We start from the raw sequence: 25,885 nt of genomic DNA, 5'->3' as shown, positions 1-25,885 counted from the left end.
TAAAAAAAAGGTGCATTGATTTTAAATTTTGATTTGAAGTGTTGGGATCTACATTTACATAGGAATTAAAATTTTAAATAAGAACATATTGTGTCAATGATAATGTAAACAAACATATATCATTCTGTGCAAATTGAAGCATGTACATATGGTGATGCAAAATACAGTGGCATGCAAAACTTTGGGAACCCCTTGCAGAGTTGGTGAAAATGTGAATAATTTTAACTAAATAAAAGAGATCATACAAAATGCATGTTATTTTTTATGATTTATAAAAAATTCTTTATTGAGCTGAAATTATTAAAATAACACACTTCAAAAATTTGGGAACCCTTGGTTCTTAATACTGTGTGTGTGGTTACCTGGATGATCTACAACTCTTTTTTTTTTTGTGATGGTTGTTCATGAGTCCCTTGTTTGTTCTGAACAGTTAAACTGAGCACTGTTCTTCAGAAAAATCCTGCAGTTTCTTCAGCTTTCCAGCATCTTTCCCAGCAGTGACTGTGATTTTGAGATCCATGTTTTCACACAGAGGACAATTGAGGGACTCATAAAAAGGTCCAAATGCTCACTGATGCTCCAGAAGGAAACACAATGCATTAAGAGTTGACTTTTGAACAAGATTAAGATTTTTCTTATTTTGTTGAAATATAATTTACCTTGATCTTTAAATTCCAAAGGTTTTCACCCCTGGCTCTTATAGCATAGTGTTTTTTTTTCTGGAGCATCAGTGAATGTTTGAACCTTTTTAATAGTTGTTTTTGAGTCCCTCAATTGCCCTTAGTGTGAAAAGATGAATCTCAAGATCATACAGTCACTGCTGAGTTCCAATATGCAAAACATGCTGGAAAACTGAAGAATCTGGAGGATTTCTCAGTTTAACAAGGGACTCATGAACAACCATCACAAAAAAAAAAAAAACATTTGTAGATCATCCAGGTAACCACACAGTCAAACTTTTAAAAGGGGTTACTTCAATAATTTCAACATTTTTTTGTCTTGTGGGCTATATGTAAACATCATTTATGTAAAAGCATAAGTCTAAGTGGACGTCCATGACATGCGGAGTCCCACAAGGCTCAATCCTTGCGCCGCTGTTGTTCAGCCTGTATATGCTCCCACTAAGTCAAATAATGAGAAAGAACCAAATTGCATATCACAGCTATGCAGATGATACCCAGATTTACCTAGCCTTATCGCCAAATGACTACAGCCCCATTGACTCCCTCTGCCAATGCATTGATGAAATTAACAGTTGGATGTGCCAAAACTTTTTACAGTTAAACAAGGAGAAAACAGAAGTCATTGCATTTGGAAACAAAGATGAAGTTCATAAGGTAAATGCGTACCTTGACACTAGGGGTCAAAAAACAAAAAATCAAGTCAAGAATCTTGGTGTGATTCTGGAGTCAGACCTCAGTTTCAGTAGCCATGTCAAAGCAGTAACTAAATCAGCATACTATCATCTTAAAAACATTGCAAGAATTAGATGTTTTGTTTCCCGTCAAGACTTGGAGAAACTTGTTCATGCCTTTATCACCAGCAGGGTGGACTATTGTAATAGTCTCCTCACTGGCCTTCCCAAGAAGACCATTAGACAGCTGCAGCTCATACAGAACGCTGCTACCAGGATTCTGACTAGAACAAAAAAATCAGAGCATATTATACCAGTCCTTAGGTCCTTACACTGGCTTCCAGTTATGTTTAGGATCGATTTTAAAGTACTTTTACTTGTTTATAAAGCACTCAATGGCCTAGGACCTACATACATTGCAGATATGCTCACTGAATATAAACCTAACAGACAACTCGGATCTCTAGGATCGAGTCAGTTAGTAATATCAAGGGTTCACACAAAACAAGGGGAATCCGCTTTTAGCTATTATACCGCCCGCAGTTGGAATCAGCTTCCAGAAGAGATCAGATGTGCTAATACATTAGCCACATTTAAATGCAGACTCAAAACTCATCTGTTCAGTTGTGCATTTATTGAATGAGCACTGTGCTACGTCCGAACAGATTGCATTATTTTATGTATAATCATTTCTACTGTTTTAATTAACTTTAAATAAATTTTTAAATCATTTTAAATGTTCTTAAATCTTCTGCTTTTATTGTTGTGATTATGATTTTTATATTTTGATTTTAATTCCTCTTATGTACAGCACTTTGAATTACCATTGTGTATGAAATGTGCTTTATAAATAAATTTGCCTTGCCTTTCCTTGCCTAAAATATCAGGACAATACAAAATAAAAATAACATGCATTTTGTATCATCTCTCTTATTTTGTTAAAATTATTCACATTTTCACAGATTCCGCATGGGATTCCCAAACTTTCACAGGCCACTCACTTTATTTCCATATTTGGTATAACAAAATCAAACAATAAAAACATTCAAATCACAAAAGATGCATCATTACAGTACGTTGTATTCGCAAGTCAACCGCTTTTAAACAACTTACAGAATTTAAGAAAGACACAGTGCTCGTCTCATTGTGAAAACTCAACAATTAAGCTTGAAAATAGCAAGTATAATCCTTTTATACTCTTTTCGAAAGTTGTGGTTCAGAACTCCATATATAACGCCATTGAGGCAGCTGTTGAAGTACGCCATGAAGTAGCTTGCCGTGAAGAGCCACTCGGGTATGGCCTGACCCAATCTAGGGTGTATCGCCACCGCCAGGCCTATAAAGTTCAATGGAGCCCAGCAAACAGCGAACAACACAAACACAACAAACATGGTGAGAAAGTTCCGGAAGTCATGAGGCTTGATCTTGGGCCGACTGTCAGGCTTGACCCGTTTGCGCACTTGTATAACAAGGATCCAGATGCGCAGATAGCAGTATGTGACAATGCTGATGGGCAGGATGAAGTGCACCACCACCACTGTGATAGTGTAGAGCGAGCTCACCGATTGGGCGAAGGTGCAGGAGTAGACGCGCGGGTCGTACTGCAGAGACTCCACGAACCAGTTTGGGACGATCGCTACGATCGTCAGCGCCCAGACCAGGATGACGTAGCATATTGTGTTCTTGTTGGAGAAGAGCTTGTCATATTTAAGGCTGTGGCAGATGTAACAGTAGCGGTTGATGGCGATACCGGTGATGTTGAAAATAGAGCCGATCACGCTGAGGCCCATGAGGAAGCCGCTGATTTGACAGTGAATATCACCAGCGATCCAGCGGTCGTGGAAGATGGCGGTCAGGACGAGCGGGTAGGGGTAGATGGCCACCACCAGGTCTGCTATCGCCAAACTCACCACAAAGGCATTACCTGTCAGGACAAAAGAGAGAAAAAGATCACTGAAAATATTGTGTATGGGCACTTCATGTCTAGTTAAAATATGTTATTTGTCCACGTAACTAGCTTTAATTGTTGCTTTGTAGTTATGCTAGAATCAACTTGATATCATTAGAATATGCAACTATTGTGATATAAAAGTAAAGGTGCTTTAAAAGGTTCTTCAAGCGATGCCATAGAGGAACCATTTTGGGTTCCACAAAGAACCATTCAGTCAAAGGTTCTTTAAAGAACCATCTCTTTCATACTTTTTTATAATCTGAAGAACCTTCTTTTGCCACAAATAACCTTTTGTGAAACAGAAAGGTTCTTTAGATGTTTAGGGTTCTTTATAGAACCATTTAGATAAAAAAGGTTCTTCTATGGCATCGGGGAGCACCTTTATTTTTAAGAGTGTATACTCGCAATGGAGAGTTATAATGTCAGAGTTGTGCGAAATAAACTCACTATTCTAACTTTTTTCTCAGAATTGTGATATAAACTCACAATTCAGACTTTTTTCTTGCAATTGTGAGTTTATATAACTCACGAGTGAAAGATATAATGTCCAATTTGTGGAGGGGGCATTCTGAGAATTTATATCTCACAATTCTGAGAAAAAAGTCTGAATTGGAATTTGTATCATAATTCTGAGAAAAAAAGTCAGAATTGCGATTCAAAAGTGTGTGAAATACACTCACAATTGCGAGTTAAAAAGTAAGAATTGTGAGATGTAAACTCGCAAGTGCAAGTTATAAAGTCCAAGTTTGAGGAGGAAAAAGACAATTTTCACTTCATAACTCACAATTTGGAGTTTGTATCATAATTGAGAGTTATTGCAATTCTGACATTTTTTTAAGAAGTGCATCAGATAGTCAGAATTGCGAGTTATGACGTGAAAATTGTCTTTTTTCCTCCTGAAACTTGGACTTTACAACTTGCACTTGCGAGTTTACATCTCACAATTCTTACTTTTTAACTCGCAATTGTGAGTTTATTTCATGCACTTTCATGACTTACCTTGTCAGAATTGCGTGATAGAAACTCAACTTGTGATTCTGAAGTTTTTTCTCAAAAGTGTGTGTAATAAACTCACAATTGCAAGTTAAAAAAGAAAAAAGAATTGTGAGATACAAACTTGCAAGTGCAAGTTATAAAGTCCAACTTTGAGGGGGAAAAAAGGCGTTATTATCTCACAATTTTCACTTCATAACTTGCAGATGGGAGTTTGTATCGTAATTGAGAGATATTGCAATTCTGACATTTTTTTCGCAGAAGTGCATCAACTAGTCGGAATTGCGAGTTATGAATTGTGATATGTAAACTTGCAAGTGCAAGTTATAAAGTCCAATTTTGAGGGGAAAAAAGACATGTTTTTATCTCACAATTTTCACTTCATAATTTGCAGTTGAGACTTTATATCTCACAATTCTGAGAAAAAAAGTCTGAATTGGGAGTTTGTATCACACAGTTCTCAGAGAAAAAAAATTGAATTGAGGGATATTGCAATTCTGACATTTTTTTTTTTCGCAGAAGTGCATCAAATAGAGTCAGAATTGTGAGTTATAAAGTCAGAACTGCAAGTTAAAAATTTACCTGACTTTTTTCTCAGAATTGCGTTCATATAAGCTGCGTATAAAATGCGTGCATGTAAACTCAACTTTTCTCACAATTGTGAGTTTATATCTTGCAATTCTGACCTCTTTTCATGCAATTCTGACCTTTTTTTCTCAGAAGAATGTGGAATAAATTTGTACTTGTGAGAAATAAAGTCAGAATTGCAAGATGAAAACTTACTTTTCTGTTTTTTTTTCTCGCAATTCTGACCTTAGATTTGTGAGATATAAACTTACAAGTGCAAGTTATAACTGATATGTTCTCAGAATTGTGAGTTTACATTTTCGCAGTTTTGACTATAATTCACAATAGGGAATTTATATTACACAATTTTTAGAAAAAAATAAAATTTGTGAGTTCATATCTTGCAATTCTGACTTTACATCAGTTGTGTTTACATCACACAATTTTGACTTTATAACTCGCAATTGCACGTTTATATCTCACAATTCTGAGAATGTAAACTCACATTTGCGAGTCAGAATTGTTAGATAAAATAATTTACCTTTTTAATTTTTATTCAGTGGTGAAAATAGGCTTTCATTTGTACAAAGTGATTCATACAAAAAAAGTAGGATTTTTTTTATTTAAAAAAAAAAACAAGCATAAAGGTTTATTTCAAACATAAATGTCAGTGGAGTGTAAGCAGATCATAGAAAAACGTAAGAGTGAAATTTTCTCATGAAAATGTCACTCTTATGTTTTTATATGATCTGCTTACACTCCATGCAGAACTGGGCATTTAAAGATAGTAACCAATTTATCATTACAAATTAGATTATGAAAATTGTTACACCAGAACACCAGTGTCATTGCTAAATGCTGTACCTTAACCATTTGGTCTCAAAAAGCCTTGTATTCTGACTTTTGGTTGCATGCATGCAACACAACAAAAGAAAAAGTTCTTTGAAAAAGTTCAAAGTAATTAGTTACAAGGCATTAATGGCTCAAGCATCCGTATGGTGGATTGCATATTCCTAGGGGGCTCCTGTGCCAGCCGAGCAGCTGCCATTGAAACTTTCTCTAGGTACTACAGACAAATTTGAGAATGCAATGACTGCACATGCAAAATTAGAAGCATTTGCATTCATGTACTTGCATAGTGTTTTAATCCTGAGTCAGTGTAATGCAATAGAGAAACTGCAACACACCCGACTGAACAGCATGTAATCAAACAAATCACCTCAATTAGCAGTTAACAATCTTAAACTGGCATGATGAAGTCTCTTATTGGCCTCTGTGGTGCGACTGAAACTAACAGCCCCGATACCTTCCCATGTGTGGATTATCATTTTTCACTTTTACAGAAATGATATGATTCACAAACAAACCTCATGTGCTGTAAATATCAATCTCACACTGTGAGAAGACCAATCCAGGAGGTTCAAAGCAATGACCTACATGGTATAATTGGATCCTGTAATGTTTGAGCAATGTCTTCATACTCTATTCTCATGTAACTGAAGATCGCACACATAATAAGACCAATGATTGGCCTTTCTTCTTTAATGAAAGGATTTGCTCATTCTGTGTAACTACATCAGTGAGATTACAAAATCTAATAAAACAATGAAATCAGGTCCGCTCCTGTGGAGCGCTTTGAACACACAAGGCTTTTACATTTAATGCGTGTACACTTCAGATTTACGCCAATACTCTAATGAAATTGTTTTATCTATTTTTTATCTAATTGCCCTTTTCAACTCTCCAGGTACCAGATACTCCATTAAACAAGTGCTGTATTGACTTGTGCATCCACTTCTGTGACTAGAGTCAATGAATTGAATTCTTTGAATTACTGCTGCACATCCAGCTGAGTTAATCCATCACATGTCGGCCAGGCTTGTACTACGTGAACAACACATTTATTGTGAGTGATTTTCACCCTGGACCCATCACAATTTGGACCCAGAGTTTGTTCAATTAAAACTTTGTTAGTGCAGTTCATTTGAATAAATGTGAACGCTGCCATCTGAACCTTGGTTTGCACAAATCAGACCAAGACGTCTTGAAAATGTGGGCCTTGTTCAACTTCCAAATAAACTGTTTGACTGAATTATGAATGCAACATGGATCGAAGACATCTAAATGACCCAAAAACAGCATGTGATGCACTAAAATTGCCAGAATTGTGAATAGGGAATAGTGAAACACACCTGGTTCTTCTTATGAGCTACACAGTATGTTGCCCATTACAGTTTGATCAAGAATGCCGTCTCCTTACAGCAGACTTCTGTGTGCAACAGAGGTTCCTGCAATTGCTTTGACTCTCTAAAGGGATAGTTAACCCAAAAATAAAAATAAAAAACCCTCATGTTGTTCCAAACCTGTAAGACCTTTGTTTTTCTTGAAAAACAAGTCCAAGAGATTTCTGACTCTCCATAGACAGCAAGGGTCCTCGGATTTCATCAAAATATCTTAAAGGATAACTATTGCCAAAATGCAACCTGGGCTGTTTTTTTTTTACTGTAAATGAGACAAACATATATCTAAAAGCATAATTACGACAAACGAGCCGTTTTTGAGATTGACCGTGATTTCGTTTTTGTGGTCAATGGCCGGTGAATGTGAGTGCTAGGGGCACTACTTTGAGTGCATCAAAATCGATATTTTTACAACACTAAGAAGGCTCGACACACCATGAAACTTTGCTCGAAGTATCGCCTGAGTCTCTACACATGAACTCCAGCATTGAGAACATTGTTTGTGTACACAGAGTTTACTAAAAAGAAAGGTTTTGGACAACTCACTTTCACTGTTTGGGTTTCCGCTCGTGGCCGTCTTGCCAGTCAAGAAGTGTCGATCTCCGAATGCGAATGAATGGACTCCATAGGACGAAATATTAGGCTTATATGAGGCTCTTTTTACAACTAGAAGGTTAATATTGTTTTTCACTTGCGACAAAACAACGAATTAGCCATGCATTTATATGGAAATATGCTTTAGGAGCTATCCATCCTCGCATTCGGAGATCGACTCTTCTTGACTGGCAAGACGGCTGCGAGCGGAAACTCAAACAGTGAAAGTGAGTTGTTCAAAAACTTTCTTTTTAGTAAACTCTGTGAACACAAACAATGTTCTCAATGCTGGAGTTCATGTGTAGAGACCCAGGCGATACTTCGAGCAAAGTTTCATGGTGTGTCGAGCCTTCTTAGTGTTGTAAAAATATCGATTTTGATGCGCTCAAATTTATGCCCCTAGTACTCCCATTCACCGGCCATTGACCACAAAATGAAATCACGGTCAATCTCAAAAACGGCTCGTTTGTCATAATTATGCTTTTAGATATAAGTTTGTCTCGTTTACAGTAAAAAAAAAAACAGCCCAGGTTGCATTTTGGCAATATTTATCCTTTAATTTGTGTTTCAAAGATCTAAACTTGCAATTCTGACTTTTGTTCTCACAATTTGACTTTTTTTTACAACGAGTTTATATCTCACAATTCTGGTCTTTTTCGTGCAATTCTGACTTTTTTTCTCAGAACTGTCCAATTTTGATTGGGGAAAAAGACTGATATTTAGTTTATAGTTTATAACTCGCAATTGCAACTTTATAGCTCACAGCTTTATAAGTCATAAAAGCTGTCCAATCAGGTTGTGACCATATCCTTATGCCTTTAGTTTTGTATCTTTATGTTCGGTGTAACACTTTCCCTGCATGCCATTGATGAAATTTTCCATCATTTGTGAGGCTCGTGTTTTGATGGACTCGATCTATGTTTTGAACATCCTTCTGAATCCAATCCAGATGTAGTCTTTGACAAAAACGAGAATTTTGTAAAAATGATCAAAAATGCTGGCGGTGACTGGCAACTTAAAGAAAAAATGCTGGTGGAGAAAATAAGCAGGATAAAAATAAGTGAACCAGAACTAAATGCATCACTTTCTTTTTTGGTCCAGACCAAAATATCCAAGAGAACTGAACTACAAGTGTAAACCAGTGTTGCCAAGTCTGCAATTTTCCCACAAAATCTGGCTACTTTTATACTGTTGTCACAGGTTGTTTTTTTAGTCCATGGATTAAAGCTAAATCTCCTGATCTCCCACAGTTCTAACAACTTTGACTTTTTCCATGTTTAAGTGCTATAATTGGATCCCCAGTGCATCTACCAAGCCATAAAACATGAAAGGACAACCCAGTAACTTTGTTTTGGTAAGCCTTTTTCTGCAAGCTTGTGAAAAAAGCAGCATGTCAGATTTCCCTCCCCCGGTGACGTGGTAATAATATAATAATATTACGGCCCCTTAATCTGCAGGTTTCCACTCACAACGCCGTCATTTTGATTTCACAAGTGACACCGGTATACCAGTTCTAATGCCATTGCAAAATTTCGAGCAAAGCATGCCAACTCTTGTTGGCTGCTCAGACGAGCACAGAAAACTATTTAGAGTCCCAGCCTCAGAGAAGACTAAAGAGCAGTGGATTTCTTGATTTGTTTACTGTATATTACGCTGCTGCCACACAAATCTAATATAAACATGCCATTTCCTTCCCAGCTGTTTACCTTCACACACATAACCTACTGTTTTTGTAACGTATGTGTTTTTAACATAAACTTGTGTGTATTTGACAGTTTAAATGGAATAATACATGAAAGAGAACTTTGTTTAGTACTCACATGCCGAGTTTAAACACACGATTTATGCGTGATAGACATGAAAATTAAAAACTAAACAGATGTTTTTCAGCAAAGTATCTGAGGTATGACCTGTAAAGGCACAGCTCTATTCTGGAAAAGGGGGCAGGGAGCAGCAGCTCATTTGCATTTAAAGAGGCAGGCACGAAAATAGCTTTCTGCTTCCACTCAAATTAGACATTTTCAAAATGATTTAATAAATGACGTGTGATCTGTTTTGAGCTGAATCTTCACAGACACATTCTGGGGTCACCTGAGATTTATATTCCATTTTGTAAAAAGAGGCGTAATAGGTCTTTTGTAATTCACCTCACAATGAGATTATCTGTGTTTTGGCCGTGTTTGGGCTAGTTTTGAGCTGCATTCTAGTTGGTTTTGTATGGGATTATTTTTGTGCCTATAAAACTGAACGTAACTTTATAAAACTGAACGTAACTTTCCAAGAAACGATCAAAAATATGCCACTGCAAAAGAAGAAAAACACAATGAAAATGAAAAAATGAACTCAGTCGCACGAATTTAACATGCTCTTCAAATATGATTCATTCTTTGTTAATGATTTTCAAAGAATCGTTTTCGTGAATCATGGATTCTGAATACGTTGCCACAGCTTTCGCTTACGCTTCGCAAATTTTCGTTTGCTGTTTTGGCACAAACTTCTCGTGGGGGCGGGCTTAACAGCGATCTACTCTGATTGGCTAATGAGCTTTTGATGGACAGTTGCTCTCTGACCTGGAAGCACAGGATATGTCTCTGTTAGATTTGTTGAATTTGTAATACATTGTCAGCACAGCTGTAATTTCCCCAGTTTCATACAATAAAAATCACAGATGAACATGTTTATTTAAAATCAAGTAACATAAGTAATAAAAACAATATCTTAAATATATAGCCTTGTGTTTTATTTTATTTAAAGGAATGTATTTGCATTTTACTTAAAGGGATAGTTAACGAAAATCAAGAACTTCAAAACCAAGTAATCACTATAGGCTAATCATTTTAATTTCATTTCAGTCCTATTGTTATTTTCTTTCTTCTGTGAAACAATAAAGTTATTGTTTTTGTTTTTAAAATCTCATCACCTGAAGGCACTGTTCGTACTATCCTTGCACATGGAATAAAGCTAAGAATGAAATCATAAGTTTTGGATTGTCAGAATACTAGATCAATAGAAAAAAACCTTAAGAATAAAAATCAAAGTACACTTTCATATTATTATCCAATTATTTTGATGACTAAAAAATACAAAATAGACACAATGTTTTTTAAATAATTAATACATTTTCCAGCATGAATAAAAATCACAAGAACAATACGTAATGTTTCAGATAAATGTTTAATCATTTAATAACAAATTGTAAAATGCAATACAAATCAGGAATCTGTAAATTTGATAATTCTCTTTAACTTTTATTTAATTGACAAAAGTACAAAGAAAAGATTTTCAAAGTTTCACTGACCAACTTAAATATATTTTGTAAATATAAACAAATTTTGATTTTGATGGCTACACCACACTAAAAAAAAGTTGTGACAGAGGCAAAATAAAAAAGGGTTATAGAATATCCAAATAAGCTGTTTTGGAACAGTTTGTGAGCAGGGTAAATTAGTAATAGGTAAGGTTATCAGGTTTGGCTCATCAGACAGCTATATATCAAGTGATGCTTCTGGTTCACTGGGCCAGAGCTCATCTCAGATAGTCAAAGAGACAGTGGAAATGTGTGCTGTGGCCAGATGAGTTCACTGGGAAAAATGGATGTCGAGCTGTCAGTCCCACTGATCGAAGGGAACTCGAAAATATTAGGCCTAGAAGATTCCTTATCCTGTGGCTCCATCTAGTGGACAACATCAATATCACCGCCTTCATCTTTCAGTTAAAATGGCTGATTAGCGTCCCAAACATGATCAATTCGTGAAACTAAAGCTACAGGACTGTCATGAATGGAATTTGGTCTTGAGGACGAATAGTGCCCAGTAGGTCTGGGTCTGTTCATGGCAAAAAAAGTGTCAGACTGTGTCTAAAGATAATAATCTTAGAATCCAATAACCAGTCATTGCCATTCGTTTTCACAAAGATTTTTTAAATATTTAATATTTGTCACTGATACCAAGTGCAGCTATAGCGGAGAAGTGTTCCCTGTCATATATCATTCAGCATTAATTTTGTAATTTTATCAAACGTTTTTCTTGATAGGAAAAATCTCTATTGTTGTGATTTATTTCTTGGCTTTTTCAATTCATAAGTTTACGCTGCAAATTTAAATAGTTTCTTTTTTATGCAGTCAATAGCCTAAATTATGTCAGTGATTCTCTCATTTTTAAAGATGATCAAGTATTATTTTATTTCGATCGGCAGTCTAACACAAGTTAAAAAAAAACTTATTGCCCCATCTATTGAATACAGGCTAATTCCTTAATTTTTAACTTCTTAAAAGTAGGTTGCTTGTATCCTTATATTTTGGATTTGGATACACAGCAGACGAATTTCAAGAATTTAGTTTTTTTATTATTATTTTTTTTTTTTTTTTTTTGCTCTTTAATGGATTGATGCATGAACAAATAATTTTATTTCATCATATTCGTGATTTATGAATTTATGTAAGCTTCGTTTTGAAGTAGGCTATTCGTTATGAAGAAAATTTCGTTAGGCTAGCATAAAGTTCATTTAATAGTCTTCATAATACATTTTATTTGTTTTTTATTATACTGCAGATCAAAATAAAATAATTTTAGATGCTCTTTAAAAATGAGAATCACTGACATAATTTAGGCTATTTTTTGACTGGGGAGAAACGATTTAAATTATCATTACTATTTGTTTTGCTCTTTAATGGATTCTATTATTGACTTGAAATCGTGTTACATGTGAATGGTCTAAATGAGATATATTATTGCTCAAATAAATGTTTTTAAAAACGTGCTAGAAATGTTATAATTAAGAGAATTTAACATAGAACTACGCATTTTAAAAGACATGATAAAATGTGTCTACTCATAATTACAAAAAGAAAAAGAAGCATCGGACTTAATGCAAAACATAATATAACAGAACAGAACATGAAATATCATTATCACATCATCATCATACATGAAATAGACTTTATTACACGGACTGACAGCAACGGAAAGGTAGACTGCGCCTTGGTCTTCTTCTGAAAAGGCATTAAAAATTCGCCATACTTTAATACTTAATATAAACAAAGCACGACGTATTGCACACCGCAACAACTTTCCAATATGCGCGCCATTGACGTCACCATCTGTGCTTCCAGGTCAGAGAGCAACTGTCCATCAAAAGCTCATTAGCCAATCAGAATAGATCGCTGTTAAGCCCGCCCCCACGAGAGGTTTGTGCCAAAACAGCAAACGAAAATTTGCGAAGCGTAAGCGAAAGCTGTGGCAACGCATTCAGAATCCATGATTCACGAAAACGATTCTTTGAAAATCATTAACAAAGAATGAATCATATTTGAAGAGCATGTTAAATTCGTGCGACTGAGTTCATTTTTTCATTTTCATTGTGTTTTTCTTCTTTTGCAGTGGCATATTTTTGATCGTTTCTTGGAAAGTTACGTTCAGTTTTATAAAGTTACGTTCAGTTTTATAGGCACAAAAATAATCCCATAGTTTTGTTACAAAGGCCTGTTTTCTGAACAGCTCTGACTAGACTGCCTTATCTTCTCCTTGTCAGAATTCAGTTACCTTGTCACCACTGTGTTTTTATCTCACAATTCTTGAGAAAAAAATCTGCTCTCATAATTCTGTTTATATCTTACAATTATTTTTTCTGACTTTTTTCCACTGAATTCGATTTACATCTCACAATAGTTTTCCCACATCTTGGAATAATTTTTTAATCTCTCAATTCTGAAGACATTTTTTTTCTATTCTTGGAATTGCAAGTTTATAATTCACAATTCTACATTTATATTTTGAATTCAGCTTTTTTCCCTCTGAATTCAGTTCTTACATTTAAGCCCCCCTCCCCCCATCTTGGAATAATAAATAAATAAATAATACTTTTTTCTGACAATTATGAGTTTTTATCTTACAAATGTTGAGATTAGTTTTTCTCTTCACAGAATAGAAATTGAAATTGCAAATTCTACGTTTTTTATCTTGCACTTCTGACTTTTTTCCTCTTAATTTCAGTTTCTCACAATTCATTTTCCCCCATCTTGTTATAATAAATAAAATAAAAATGTTAGATAAAAAACATGTTTTTTTCTGACAATTATAATGAGTTTTTATCTCTCAATTCTTGATCTGTCTCTATATATATTTTATTCTCAGAATTGCAAGCTTATATATTTCGTAATTCTACATTTATATCTTGAATTTTGGCTTTTTCCCGCTGAATTCAGTTTTCATCTCACAAGTCTGTTTTTTTCTTGGAATAAAAAAAAAAAAGTTTAGACATTTTTCAAAAAGAGTTTAGTACTCACATGCCGTGTGACAGCCGCTATATCAGTTTAAACTAATATGGTTTACAACACATAATTTCAGCATGATAGACATGTTAATTTAAACCAAACAGATGTTTTTTTGCAGAGTATCTAAGGTACCAGCTGTAAAGCCCAGCACAGCCCTGTTCTGGAAAAGGGGGCAGAGAGCAGCAGCTCATTTGCATTTAAAGAGCCATGCACTAAAACAGTGTTTCTGCTTCCACTTAAAATAGGCTTTTTCAAAATGATATAATAAGTAATCTATAGGGTATTTTGAGCTGAAACTTCACAGACACATTCTGAGGTCACCTGAGATTTATATTACATATTGTAAAAAGAGGCGTAATACATGTAGGTCTCCTTTAATTTACCTCAGAATGAGATTATCTGTGTTTTGGCCTTGTTTGGGCAAGATCTGAGTTGCATTCGAATTGGTTTTGTTACAAAGGCCTGTTTTCTGAACAGCTCTGATTGACTGCCTTATCTTCTCCTTGTCAGCTCAATCAATCACCAACAAATCAACAAATGAATTCAGTTACTTTGTCACCACTGTGTTTCATGTGCTCAGTATCGGCTCAGGGACTCGATGAAAATTGTCTGTTTGGGTGAAGCGAAGAACATGTTAATGGTGCTTCTCTTCAGTCATCACGGTTCAGAAATTAGGGGCAGCTTTGTCTGATTGACTCTGGATGATCCACTATTCAGATCCAGTCATGTGGAAAAGTGTCTACTAATCTCTGTTATAAAATATATGAAGACACAGTGAACGTTAGTTCTAGTTCTAGAATGATTGTTTTTCTCTGTTGCACAGGTAGCACCACACAGTTAATTCACAGATCACCTGGTCTCACTCGACAGATATCTGTGATGACAGGACACATGTAAATTCATGCCTACAGGCTGTCATTTTGACACGAGCTTGCAGCATTGTTCAGGGAGTTCAGTTAGGTGATCAAAGTAGCTGTTCTCCATGTGAATTCTGGTGTCATGGAGGTACTTTCTGTGACCTGTATCAGCATTTATGCAACAAGAATAGAGGCCAAGAATATTAATGAATTAATGTGCTAAATTTATTTGCCGGCTATTGATGAATATGATGAAAATGGGACTCCGATTGAATTTGGCACTTGCGCATCACCCAGTCTGAAGTGTTAGTACCTGTGATGAAATAAATCATCACATTTAAAACCACTTTGATTCAGATCCACTATCTGTAATGGGTCTGCCCTCACTGAGCATTAAAGGAACACTCCACTTTTTTTTTGGAAATAGGCTTCAGCCATATTACAGCAGCAAACTTCCTTGACTATTACGTCGGAATGGGAGTGTAGTTCCTAATCTTATCAGCCTAGAAACTCGCAGCTTTGCATTTCCACCGGTCTTAGTACACGATATAACTACAGAAGAGTCAAGTTTTAAAAACAACAAATATCGAAACTCGTTGGTCATTTTTGAACGTGATGCTATTGGCCTAATAGGATTCAATGATCTATGCTAAGCTATGCTAAAAGTGATATCGCCAGAACAGGAGAACGGCTCAATGGATTTCAAAACGGTAAAACTCAACTTATTAACTCAGGGGGAATTGGAGAATGAGCCTATTTCTAAAAAAAGTGGAGTGTTCCTTTAAATGTCGAGATTAGTAGAGCCTTTACTGTAAATGTTTACAATAAAAAGACTTTTAAAACATACATACAGTGTCACTTCCTATACCATTTTCTATATCAAAAAATGTTTTTGACCTTTAAAGGAAACCAAACAAGCTAATTTTGCAAAATTGCATAAGATACTACAACTTGTTTTCAGAAAATATATCTTTAATCAAGTTAGGTTAAATTAAGTTCCTCAATAGCAAATTGTTTTTAAGCTTACATTTAACAACATTTAGTGTGTAGGTTGTTAGTTTTTGCTTGCAAGGAAAAAAACACAAAGAAAAATAAACTTTATTCAGCTCTTTTCCATTGCTGAATTTAAAAAAAAATAATAATAATAATTGTGACTTTTTGTCTTACAATTCAGACTTTGTTTCTGAGAAAAATTGATTTCAATAGAAGTTCATATCATGCAATTTTGGCTTTTTTCATCTGAATTCAGATGTCATCTAACAATTATGTTTTTTCTTGGAATAATAAAAAAAAAAAGTTATCTCACAATTCTTGAGAAAAAGTTTTTTTCCCTCTTTTGCCTCAAAGTTGCATGTTTATATTTCACAGTTCTACGTATATAGCAATTCTAACTATTGCTAACTAACTACTAACTACTACTACTAACTAGTTTTTTTCTCACAATTCTTAAAAAAAATCACTTCATACCACTGAAGATTTGTATTTCGCAATTCTAAGTTTATATCTTGAAAATTTTCCTTTGAATTCAGTTTTTATCTCACAGTTCTGAGAAAAAAAACCTGCGCTCATAATTGGAAGTTTATTTTTCACAATTCTACATTTATATCTTGCAATTCAGACTTTTTTCCCCACTGAATTCAATTGTTTTTCCCCATCTTGGAATAATAAATAAAAAAGTTTTTATCTCTCAATTCTATTTTCTATTCTCAGAATTGCACATTTATATTTAACAATTCTACATTTATATTTTGAAATTCTGCCTTTTTTCCTCTGAATTCAGTTTTTATCTCACAATTGTTGAGATTTTTTTCTCTTCTCAGAATTGCAAGTTTATATTTTTATCTTGCAATTCTGACTTTTTCCTCTTAATTTCAGTTTCTTAAATTAATTTCCCCCCAATCTTGTAATAATAAATACATAAAACGTTAGATAAAAAAAAAAAAAAAAAAAATCCTGACAATTATTATGAATTTTTATCTCTCAATAATTGATATATTTTTTTATTCTCAAAATTACAAGCTTAAATATTTTGTAATTCTACATTTAAATCTTGAATTTTGACTGTTTTTTTCTTGGAATAAAAAATAAAAAGGTTTAGAAATTAAAAAAAAAATGCAATTGCGAGTTATTAAGTCATAATTGTGAGATATAAACTTTCAATTCTGTGAACATATCAGTCTTATTTTTCTCCTCAGAAATGTACTTTATAACTCGCAATTGAAAATTTACATCTCACAGTTCTGAGAAAAAAATCAGAATTGCGAGATGTAAACTTTTTATCTCTCGATTTTTTTATTCTCAGAATTGCAATTATATATTTGGCAACTCTACATTTATATCTTGAATTTTGACTTTTTTCTTCTGAATTCAGTTTTCATCTCACAAGTCTGTTTTCTGAATAATAAATTTTTAAAAAGTTTAGAAATTTAAAAAAAAAAAAAACTTTTTTCCTGACAATTATTGTTTTTATGGAAGCCTGTTTCCACCACTGAATAAAATCTCACAATTCTGACCTTTTTTTTCTCACCATTTGAGTGATACAAACTCACAATTGCGAGTTATTAAGTTGCATTATTTTATGTATAATCATGTTTAATTAATTTTAAATCATTTTTTAAATCATTTTAAATGTTCTTAAATTCTGTTTTTATTGTGATTATTATTATTAATTTTTATGATTTTTATGATATTTTGATTTTAGTTCCTCACAGCACTTTGAATTACCATTGTGTATGAATTGTGCTATATAAATAAACTTGCCTTGCCTTGCCTAATTGTGAGATATTGCAAGATGTAAACTCACAACTGTGAGAAAATAAGTAATATAATATATTGCAGTTCGTCTTTTTTTATATATGTATCTTGCAGTTTGTATGCTTTTCTCAGAATTGTAACATAAAATTGCAAAAATAGTCAAAATTGTGAAATAAAAAGTAGCGTTTACCTTTTTTCATTTTTTAAATTCTATAGCAGGAAACGAGCATCTTTGTAAATTTATCTTGTTTTAAGGATGTTATTTTTTACTGGAAAAAAAGATGAAAATACTGCAAAACAAATAAAATTACACAAGACAATATATACAAATCACATAAGGTTCAAATACTGTGCTAGTATCTCCACACACATCACATGGCAGCGAAACACTGGAGCTCTAATTACTGGAGGTGTGTCAGGAGTTCATGAACCCCTCTCACTGCCAGCACTGAGTGAGCTCCTGCATTAAAATTACCTGAATGGCTTCATTTTAAAAGGAAGTGACAATTTGTTTAGTATTGTTCTGTATGAGAGAGTATAATGAACAGATTTAAACATCACATAAGAGGATATTTCTGTCTGGAACTATTTATCCAGAAGGCTACATTTCTTGCATTAGCCAGATGGATCTGGTTAATAACATGCAAGCTGTCTCAGTTTCAAACTCTGTTTGAAACTTTTATTTCTCGTGCATCTGAAGCTTAGCTCATTAAGAGAAGTGTATCTGATTTGTTTTTACATTTGCTTGTATTTTAAAGGTCAATCATTAGTTGTTCAGACAAAAATAACTGCACCTTAGAACCTCTTAAAGCTTAAATCTCCAAAAGGAAAAGGTCAGGTTGTGGTGTGCTGTGTTCATGAGATAAGACCAGTGGCCGGAGGACAGATGCCTGAGATGTTGCAACTCAGACTAAAACTGACAATGTTAACAGGGCAGCATGCAGAGGCATTCATACAGCAGCTGCACACCACCATGCTTTTGTCTTGTTTTTTCAGGTTGATAGAGATCGTTGATGAGTCTGAATCTTAAATAATGAGCTGAGACAGACAGCTAATCAGATTTTGGTACTTTAATTTCGGGTTTGTAATTTAATACTAACATCTGGGTCTCTAAAGAGTAGCAAAAAAAAAAAAAAAAAAAATCTGGTGAAACGAAAAGAAAAAAAAGAAAGTTATTTTTTTCATAATTAATTAATTTCTTTACAGTCATTTCATTGTCCTTATTTATTTATTTATTTATTTATTTATTTTCTTAATACAAAGCCCAAAGATGAAAATTGTGATCATTTAGCTGATTCATAAATTATTATATCAATTATTAGTATTATTATTACTAGTATTAATCAATAATAATAATTGTAGGAGTAATAATAATTTGCATTATTAATAGCAATAATAATAGCATTATTATATTATTAATAATAACAAAAAGTTGATATAAAAATAATAATAATAATAATAATAATAATAATAATAATAATAATAATTGTAATAATCAAATATAAAAATGTCATCTTTTCATCTTTTTATTCGTTGTATTACGTCTTTGTGTTATTATAGTTAATTAAACATATTTCAATCAAATTTATTAAATAAAATAATTTAAATATATAAAATTGAATTAAAAATATTAATAAAAATTAATAATAACCCTGCTGTAATTTGTATTATGTTATTATTACTATTATTATTAATCAGTAATGATAATAATCATAGTAATAATAATAATTTATATTATTATTAATAGCAACAATAATAATTATTATTACAATATTATTATTAATAATAGAAAGTAGATTAAGTAGATAAAGAAACAAGAATGATCCTGATATAATAATAATAATTTAATTACTAATCTTTTTAATTTTTTGTCTTATAATTAATGTAAAATATTTAAATTAAAATTAAATAAATAATTTAGATAAATAAAAATTTAATTAAAAAGTAAAAAAAAAAAAAAAAAAAAAAGACCCGGCTGAAATGATTATTATTTTATTATTACTATTATTAGTAATATTAATATTAGTATAAAATTAGTAATAATAATAATAATTATTATTATTACTATTATTATAAACAAATAATAATAATCGTAGTAGTAGTAATAATAATAATAATAATAATAATAATAATAAAGTAAATTATAAAAAAAAGACCCTGAAATAATAATAATAATAATAATCAACAATGATAATGTCAGTGGGGGTCATTATTAATCTTTCTAATCCTTGTCTTTTATTATAATTATTAAAATACAATATTTAAAAAATAAATAAATTTAAATAAATTCTAATTTAATAAAAAGATTAAAATTAATGATAATGACCCTGAAAATATTATTTATTTACTTATTTATGACTTGCTGGTTTCACTTGTCAGGCTGGTTTGTTGTGTTTTATTCTGCTTTTAGATGTGTTTTGGGCACTAGTTGCTCAGGTTTAAAAAACAAAAGACTAAGTGATAATAATAACTATTCATAATGCATATTATTATACTCTGTCAAAAAAACTGAAACAAAAATCGGTTCTGAATCAGTCAGAGATATCAATCAATCTCTAAAAACGAGTTACTTCGTTAAACCTTGCCAAGAAAAACAAACCAATAAATGACAGTCAGCATGATGAATGATGAATGAGATGAAGACATTTACCTGCCTTCCTGAGCTTTCTGTTTCTGAAGACCGACACAATGACCAACAGGTTGCCCAGAACATCTACTATAATCGTAGTGATCAGAACACTGGAGAGTAAAGTCACCACCCAAGGGAAAGAGAGGTACTTGCTGTCCCGATTTCCAGTCGAAATGTTCCTCAAAGGGGCGTCCGTTCCCTCCACCATCCTCAATTCATCATCACAGGACAGCGGCGAGGGGTCCGGTCCTCCGTGCCACGGGCATCCACCGCGCAGAGGGCGCATCCAGACACCGCGCCGCGGCGGAGAGCGCGCTGGATCAGCCGTGCGCTCTTACTACAGCTGCCATAGTTGGATGTCGATATGATAAAAATGATAGCAGTTACTAAATCGTAAATGAAAAAGAAATAGTGTCGTTTCAAATAAAACAGCTGCGATTTAAACCCGTAAAACGGAGAGACATTTGTAATCCAGCGTCTCTTTGGTGGATAATGAGAACTTAGGCTACAAAGCGCGCCGTTTATCAACGCCCATTCATAAATCTGATGGCTATATAAAATACAAAACTCGTGTTCGTTCATTGACTTCATTCACAATGTTGACTCCATAAAGCTGTCGGGAAATAAATAGGATGCAACACCTCCCAAACTTCAGAAGTTCGCTCAGTAGGCTGGCATGAAACGCAGCTGGAGATCCAGAGAGCTGTCCCATTTATATCCGCGTGTGCTCTGACATGTGTTGGCTTTGTGTGAAGCTGGATGCTGATGCTGAGGATGTTCTGATCATGTGAGCCACCTGATGACTCCAGCCTGCGAGCGCAGTTAAAGCGCACTGTCATGCTCTCTAAATGTCTAAACACAATGCTGATAGTCTGAAAAGTATGTATAAGATGTAAGTATACATTTTAGATAATAGATTTTGCAATAAAAAAACGTTTATGAGATTGTTTGTTAGTCAAACGCTAGGCGTTTGCAAAAAAAGCACGCACACTCTTAAAAATAAAGGTGCTTCATGATGCCATAGAAGAACCATTTTTTTGTCTAAATGTTTCATAAAGAACCTTTAAAATCTGAAGAACCTTTCTGTTTCACAAAAGGTTCTTTGTGGCGAAAGAAGGTTCCTCAGATTATAAAATGGAAAGCGATCGTTCTTTAAAGAACCTTTGACTGAATGGTTCTTTGTGGAACCAAAATTGTTCTTCTATGGCATCGCGGTGAAGAACCTTTTGAAGCACCTTTATTTTTAAGAGTGTAAGGAAGAAACCATATAGCAACAGTAGGCAACGCTGCTTTGCCTTAGGATCAAGAGAATGTCCCTTATAGTATCAGTCATAGCTTATATAATTATAAATCAAAAATACATCACAAGTTTAGATTTTTGTTTAAAACATCATTAAAGGGATGGTTCACCCAAAAATGAAAATTTGATGTTTATCTGCTTACCCCCAGGGCATCCAAGATGTAAGTGGTTTTGTTTCTTCAGTAGAACACAAATTAAGATTTTTAACTCAAACCGTTGCAGTCTGTCAGGCATATAATGGCAGTCAATGGGACCCACAGATTTAAAAAAACATACACAGACAAAACCAAATTAAACCCTGCGGCTTGTGATCATACATTTAGGTGTTAACACATGAAACAGTTGGTCTGTGCAAGAAACCGAACAGTATTTATATAATTTTTACCTCTGATCCACCGCAATGTCCAACTGTCCTGAGCGCATTCACAACATGCTCTGGTATAGTAGACGCATTCGTGAAAGCGATCTGTCGTGCTCATATGTCACTAATTGAGAGATTTTGGGTACAACGGCTACTCAAAATGTTAATTACTTGTGCTTATCCTGATTTTTGCAACCGATTAAAAACAAAAAGATTATGTTTGCTTGCACAAACTCATCTAGGAGTGTTGACTTTTCAGCGACTCCCAACTGTTGAGTTATGGTTGTTTGCTTTTCGTCACGCATCGGCTGTTGTGAACATGCTTAGGACAGTTGGACATTGCAGTGGATCAGAGGTAAAAATAATGATATAACTATTGTTCAGTTTTTTTGCACAGACCAATTGTTTTGTGTGTTAAGACCTTAATGTATGTATAAATAAATAAATAAACAGTGCTGCCAAACAATTAATCACATTCAAAATATTTTTTTTTGGCTATGATAATATATATATATTATACATATAATATATGAGTGTGTGTGTGTGTGTGTGTGTGTGTGTGTGTGTGTGTGTGTGTGTGTGTGTGTGTGTGTGTGTGTGTGTGTGTGTGTGTGGTCCTGGTAAATCCTACATTACAGGGACAAAATGGCAATATCTGAAATTCTTGTACTTGTGGGGACATTTTTTGCTCCTCATGAGGAAACAAGCTTATAAATCATAAAAAATGAAGTTTTTTTTGTAAATCTAAAAATGCACAATCTCCTGTGAGGGGTAGGTTTAGGTGTAGGGTTGGTGTAGGGCAATTGAAAATACAGTTTGTACAGTAGAAAAACCATTACGCCTATGAAATGTCCCCATAAAGCATTTATTTCATTCACTTTTGACATTTCAGAAACATAAAAATCATTCAGTGATTGTTCGGAAAATCTATAAGCTGATTTCATTCTTCAAAACAAACATGCAAAACCTTTGCATCTTTTTAAACTGTTTCATTCATATGTGGTTGTCTCATTCACTCACCACATCATCTATCATGCTTTTCGTGCACACCTTACATAGTTTGCAATGCTTCAAAAATGTTTTAAAAAAAGATATATATATATGATGCTTGATTGTTGTAAGAATGGCTGTTTAGGAAGGAGTTGGCTTTATGGCTCATAATAAGCTGTCAGTAATGGTAGATTTTCTCCTGAAATATTCCACTAGCTCTTCATCTGCCAGTCAGTCAGGTCAATAAATATTTAATCCTTTATCTCGTCATTCTTGGCGGGTTTATTGACAACTTTATGACAAAATACCAGTGTCAAAACATGTCAGAGAACACATGCACTCACTTACTACATACGGTATGATCCTGTGTCGAATGTTTAGTTTCATTTACAGAAAAAGAAAAAAAATTAAGGCAACAATTAAGTACTTCAAATAAGCACAAAGCATTTTCTGAAATTCAAGATTAATATGAACATGTCTAATATTATATGCTGCATCGTGAAGCCATATATAGCACACTGAATATCATCTACCAGTTTCCAAATAGACAAATGTCAAATCTGAGAGATAAGTATGAATTCCCTAATGTATGGTCTGTTTCTGACATTCGTTACATATATATGACCCTGGTCCACAAAACCAGTCATAAGGTTAAATTTTACAAAACCGAGATGTATACATACTATGAAAGATCAATAAATAAGCTTTCTATTGATGTATGGTTTGTTAGGATACATCTATTTGAAAATCTGGAATCTGAGGGTGCAAAAAAATCAAAATACTGAGAAAATCACCTTTAAAGTTGTCCAAATTAAGTTCTTAACAATGCATATTACTAATCAAAAATTACATTTTGATAAATTTACAGTAGGAATTTTACAAAAAAATCTTCATGGAACATGATCTTTACTTAATGATTTTTGGCATAAAAGAAAAATCAATCATTTTGACCCATACAATGTATTTTTGGCTATTGCTACAAATATACCCCAGCGACTTAAGACTGGTTTTGTGGTCCAGGGTCACATATGTTTGTGTTATATATATATGTCACCAGAATGTCAGAAACAGCAAATATTTGTATTTGCACGTGAGTTGTGGTCATATGATATTCACTGTATTTTTTCCCTATATTCAATTGCTTCTCCTCTCCCCTCTGTTGAAAGTGCTCTACAAATGCACTAATCTAAGTACACAAACACTGCTGCCCTCCATCTGGTTGACCCAGAAATGACTCGGGGTCACATTAATAACCAGACTTTTTTGTTTGCAGAGAATGATGATGAATGCAAAGCAGTGTGTTTTGCGCTCCAGCCACCTTATTTAACAATCCAGATGTGAGCGAGTTACCCACAAGACTGTTTATCATTCTACGTGAGAGTGTCAAAGCCAGATTAACAGGGAGCTCACTAAAATTATGACTCACGTTGCTGTTTCGGCATGTGTGAGGGGAATTGTGTTTTTTTTTTTGTTTTTTTGTTAATAGAAATTGACTGGCATCTGAATAATGCTCAGTGGCAGTGCTGATTATAGAGGTTCGGGCCACAGCTGAGTGCAAGGTGACCCTTTTATGCTGATGAGCCGACCCGTGTGCGCTTCTGCTGTGAATCGTGCAAAGTCTCTTGCTCAATTTTGTGCATGAATATTAAGGTGTAAACAGCTGCACAGGTAGACATTCCAAGAGTTTGATGATTTTTTTTTTTTATGTTGACATAAAACAATATGGTACGTTTTACATAAAGCAAGGTGACTATATATCCACTTTTCCCTGGAAAATTGGCTAAGATGTCCAGGTTATGGCTTTGTTTTCTTAGTGCATTAATACTTACAGAAAGTAATGACTGATAAGTTGTTTGACCAATAGCATGCAAGCATTGTACATTATTGTACATGGAAAATTTGTCCACCCTGTTACATCACATTTTTACAATGCAATGCGTAATAGAGTGGAACTTAACAGTATAGAGGTTTTAAGTTTATGAAGTCCATTACTAGCTATGTAAAAAACAACATACTGTTGAAGTCGAAAGTTTACATACACCTTGCAGAATTTGCAAAATGTTAATTGTTTGACCAAAATAAGAGGGATCATACAAAATGCATGTTATTTTTTATTTAGTACTGACCTAATAAGATATTTCACATAAAAGGTGTTTACATGTAGTCCACAAGAGAAAATGATAGTTGAATTTATAAAAATGATCCTGTTCAAAAGTTTACATACACTTGATTCGTAATACTGTGTTGCATGAATTCATCCACAGGTTTAGTGATAGTTGTTCATGAGTCCATGGTTTGTCCTGAACAGTTAAACTGCCTGCTGTTCTTCAGAAAAATCCTTCAGGTCCCACAGATTCTTTGTTTTTTAGCATGTTTGCACATTTGAACCCTTTCCAACTATGACTGTATGATTCTGAGAGCCATCTTTTCACACTGAGGACAACTGAGGGACTCATATGCAACTATTACAGAAGGTTCCAACGCTCACTGATGCTCCAGAAGGAAACACGATGCATTAAGAGCCGGGGGGTAAAAACTTTTGAACAGAATGGAGATGTGTACATTTTTATTTTGTCTAAATATCATATATTTTTTCATTTAGTACTGGCCTTCAGAAGCTACAGAAGATACATGTTTCACAGAAGACAAAATAAGTTAAATTTACTCTGATCTTCAAATTCAAATAGTTTTCACCTCCAGCTTGTAATGCATTGTGTTTCCTTCTGAAGCATCAGTGAGCGTTTGAACCTTCTGTAATAGCTGCATATGAGTCCCTCAATTGTCCTCAGTGTGAAAAGATGGATCTCAAAATCAGTCATTGTTAGAAAGGGTTCAAATACATAAAAATGCTGAAAAACCAAATAATTTGTGAGACCTGAAGGATTTTTCTGAAGAACAGAACAACTATCACTAAAAAACACAGCTGTGGATTATTCAGGTAATAACACAGTATTAAGAATCAAGTGTATGTAAACTTTTGAACAGGGTCATTTTTATAAATTCATCTATTATTTTTTCTAAACG

At 33.8% G+C, this 25,885-nt stretch overlaps 1 protein-coding gene across 1 annotated transcript; it reads right to left on the bottom strand.

Moving 5' to 3' along the window:
- Positions 1 to 1,693: 1,693 nt before the first annotated feature.
- mtnr1al (melatonin receptor type 1A like) lies at positions 1,694 to 20,592 on the bottom strand. The gene is made up of 3 exons (XM_073820518.1): positions 20,232 to 20,592; positions 2,531 to 3,278; positions 1,694 to 1,858 (listed from the first exon to the last, which is right to left on the bottom strand). Exons 1-3 carry the CDS (start codon positions 20,494 to 20,496, stop codon positions 1,798 to 1,800), a joined length of 1,074 nt encoding a protein of 357 aa, XP_073676619.1. The 5' UTR covers positions 20,497 to 20,592; the 3' UTR covers positions 1,694 to 1,797.
- Positions 20,593 to 25,885: the final 5,293 nt, after the last annotated feature.

The sequence above is a fragment of the Garra rufa genome, chromosome 16 (genome assembly GCF_049309525.1).
Source record: "Garra rufa chromosome 16, GarRuf1.0, whole genome shotgun sequence".
Classification (NCBI taxonomy): Eukaryota; Metazoa; Chordata; class Actinopteri; order Cypriniformes; family Cyprinidae; genus Garra; species Garra rufa.
Note: the sequence above shows the minus strand (reverse complement) of the source record. Positions and strands in the feature narration are given on the sequence as shown.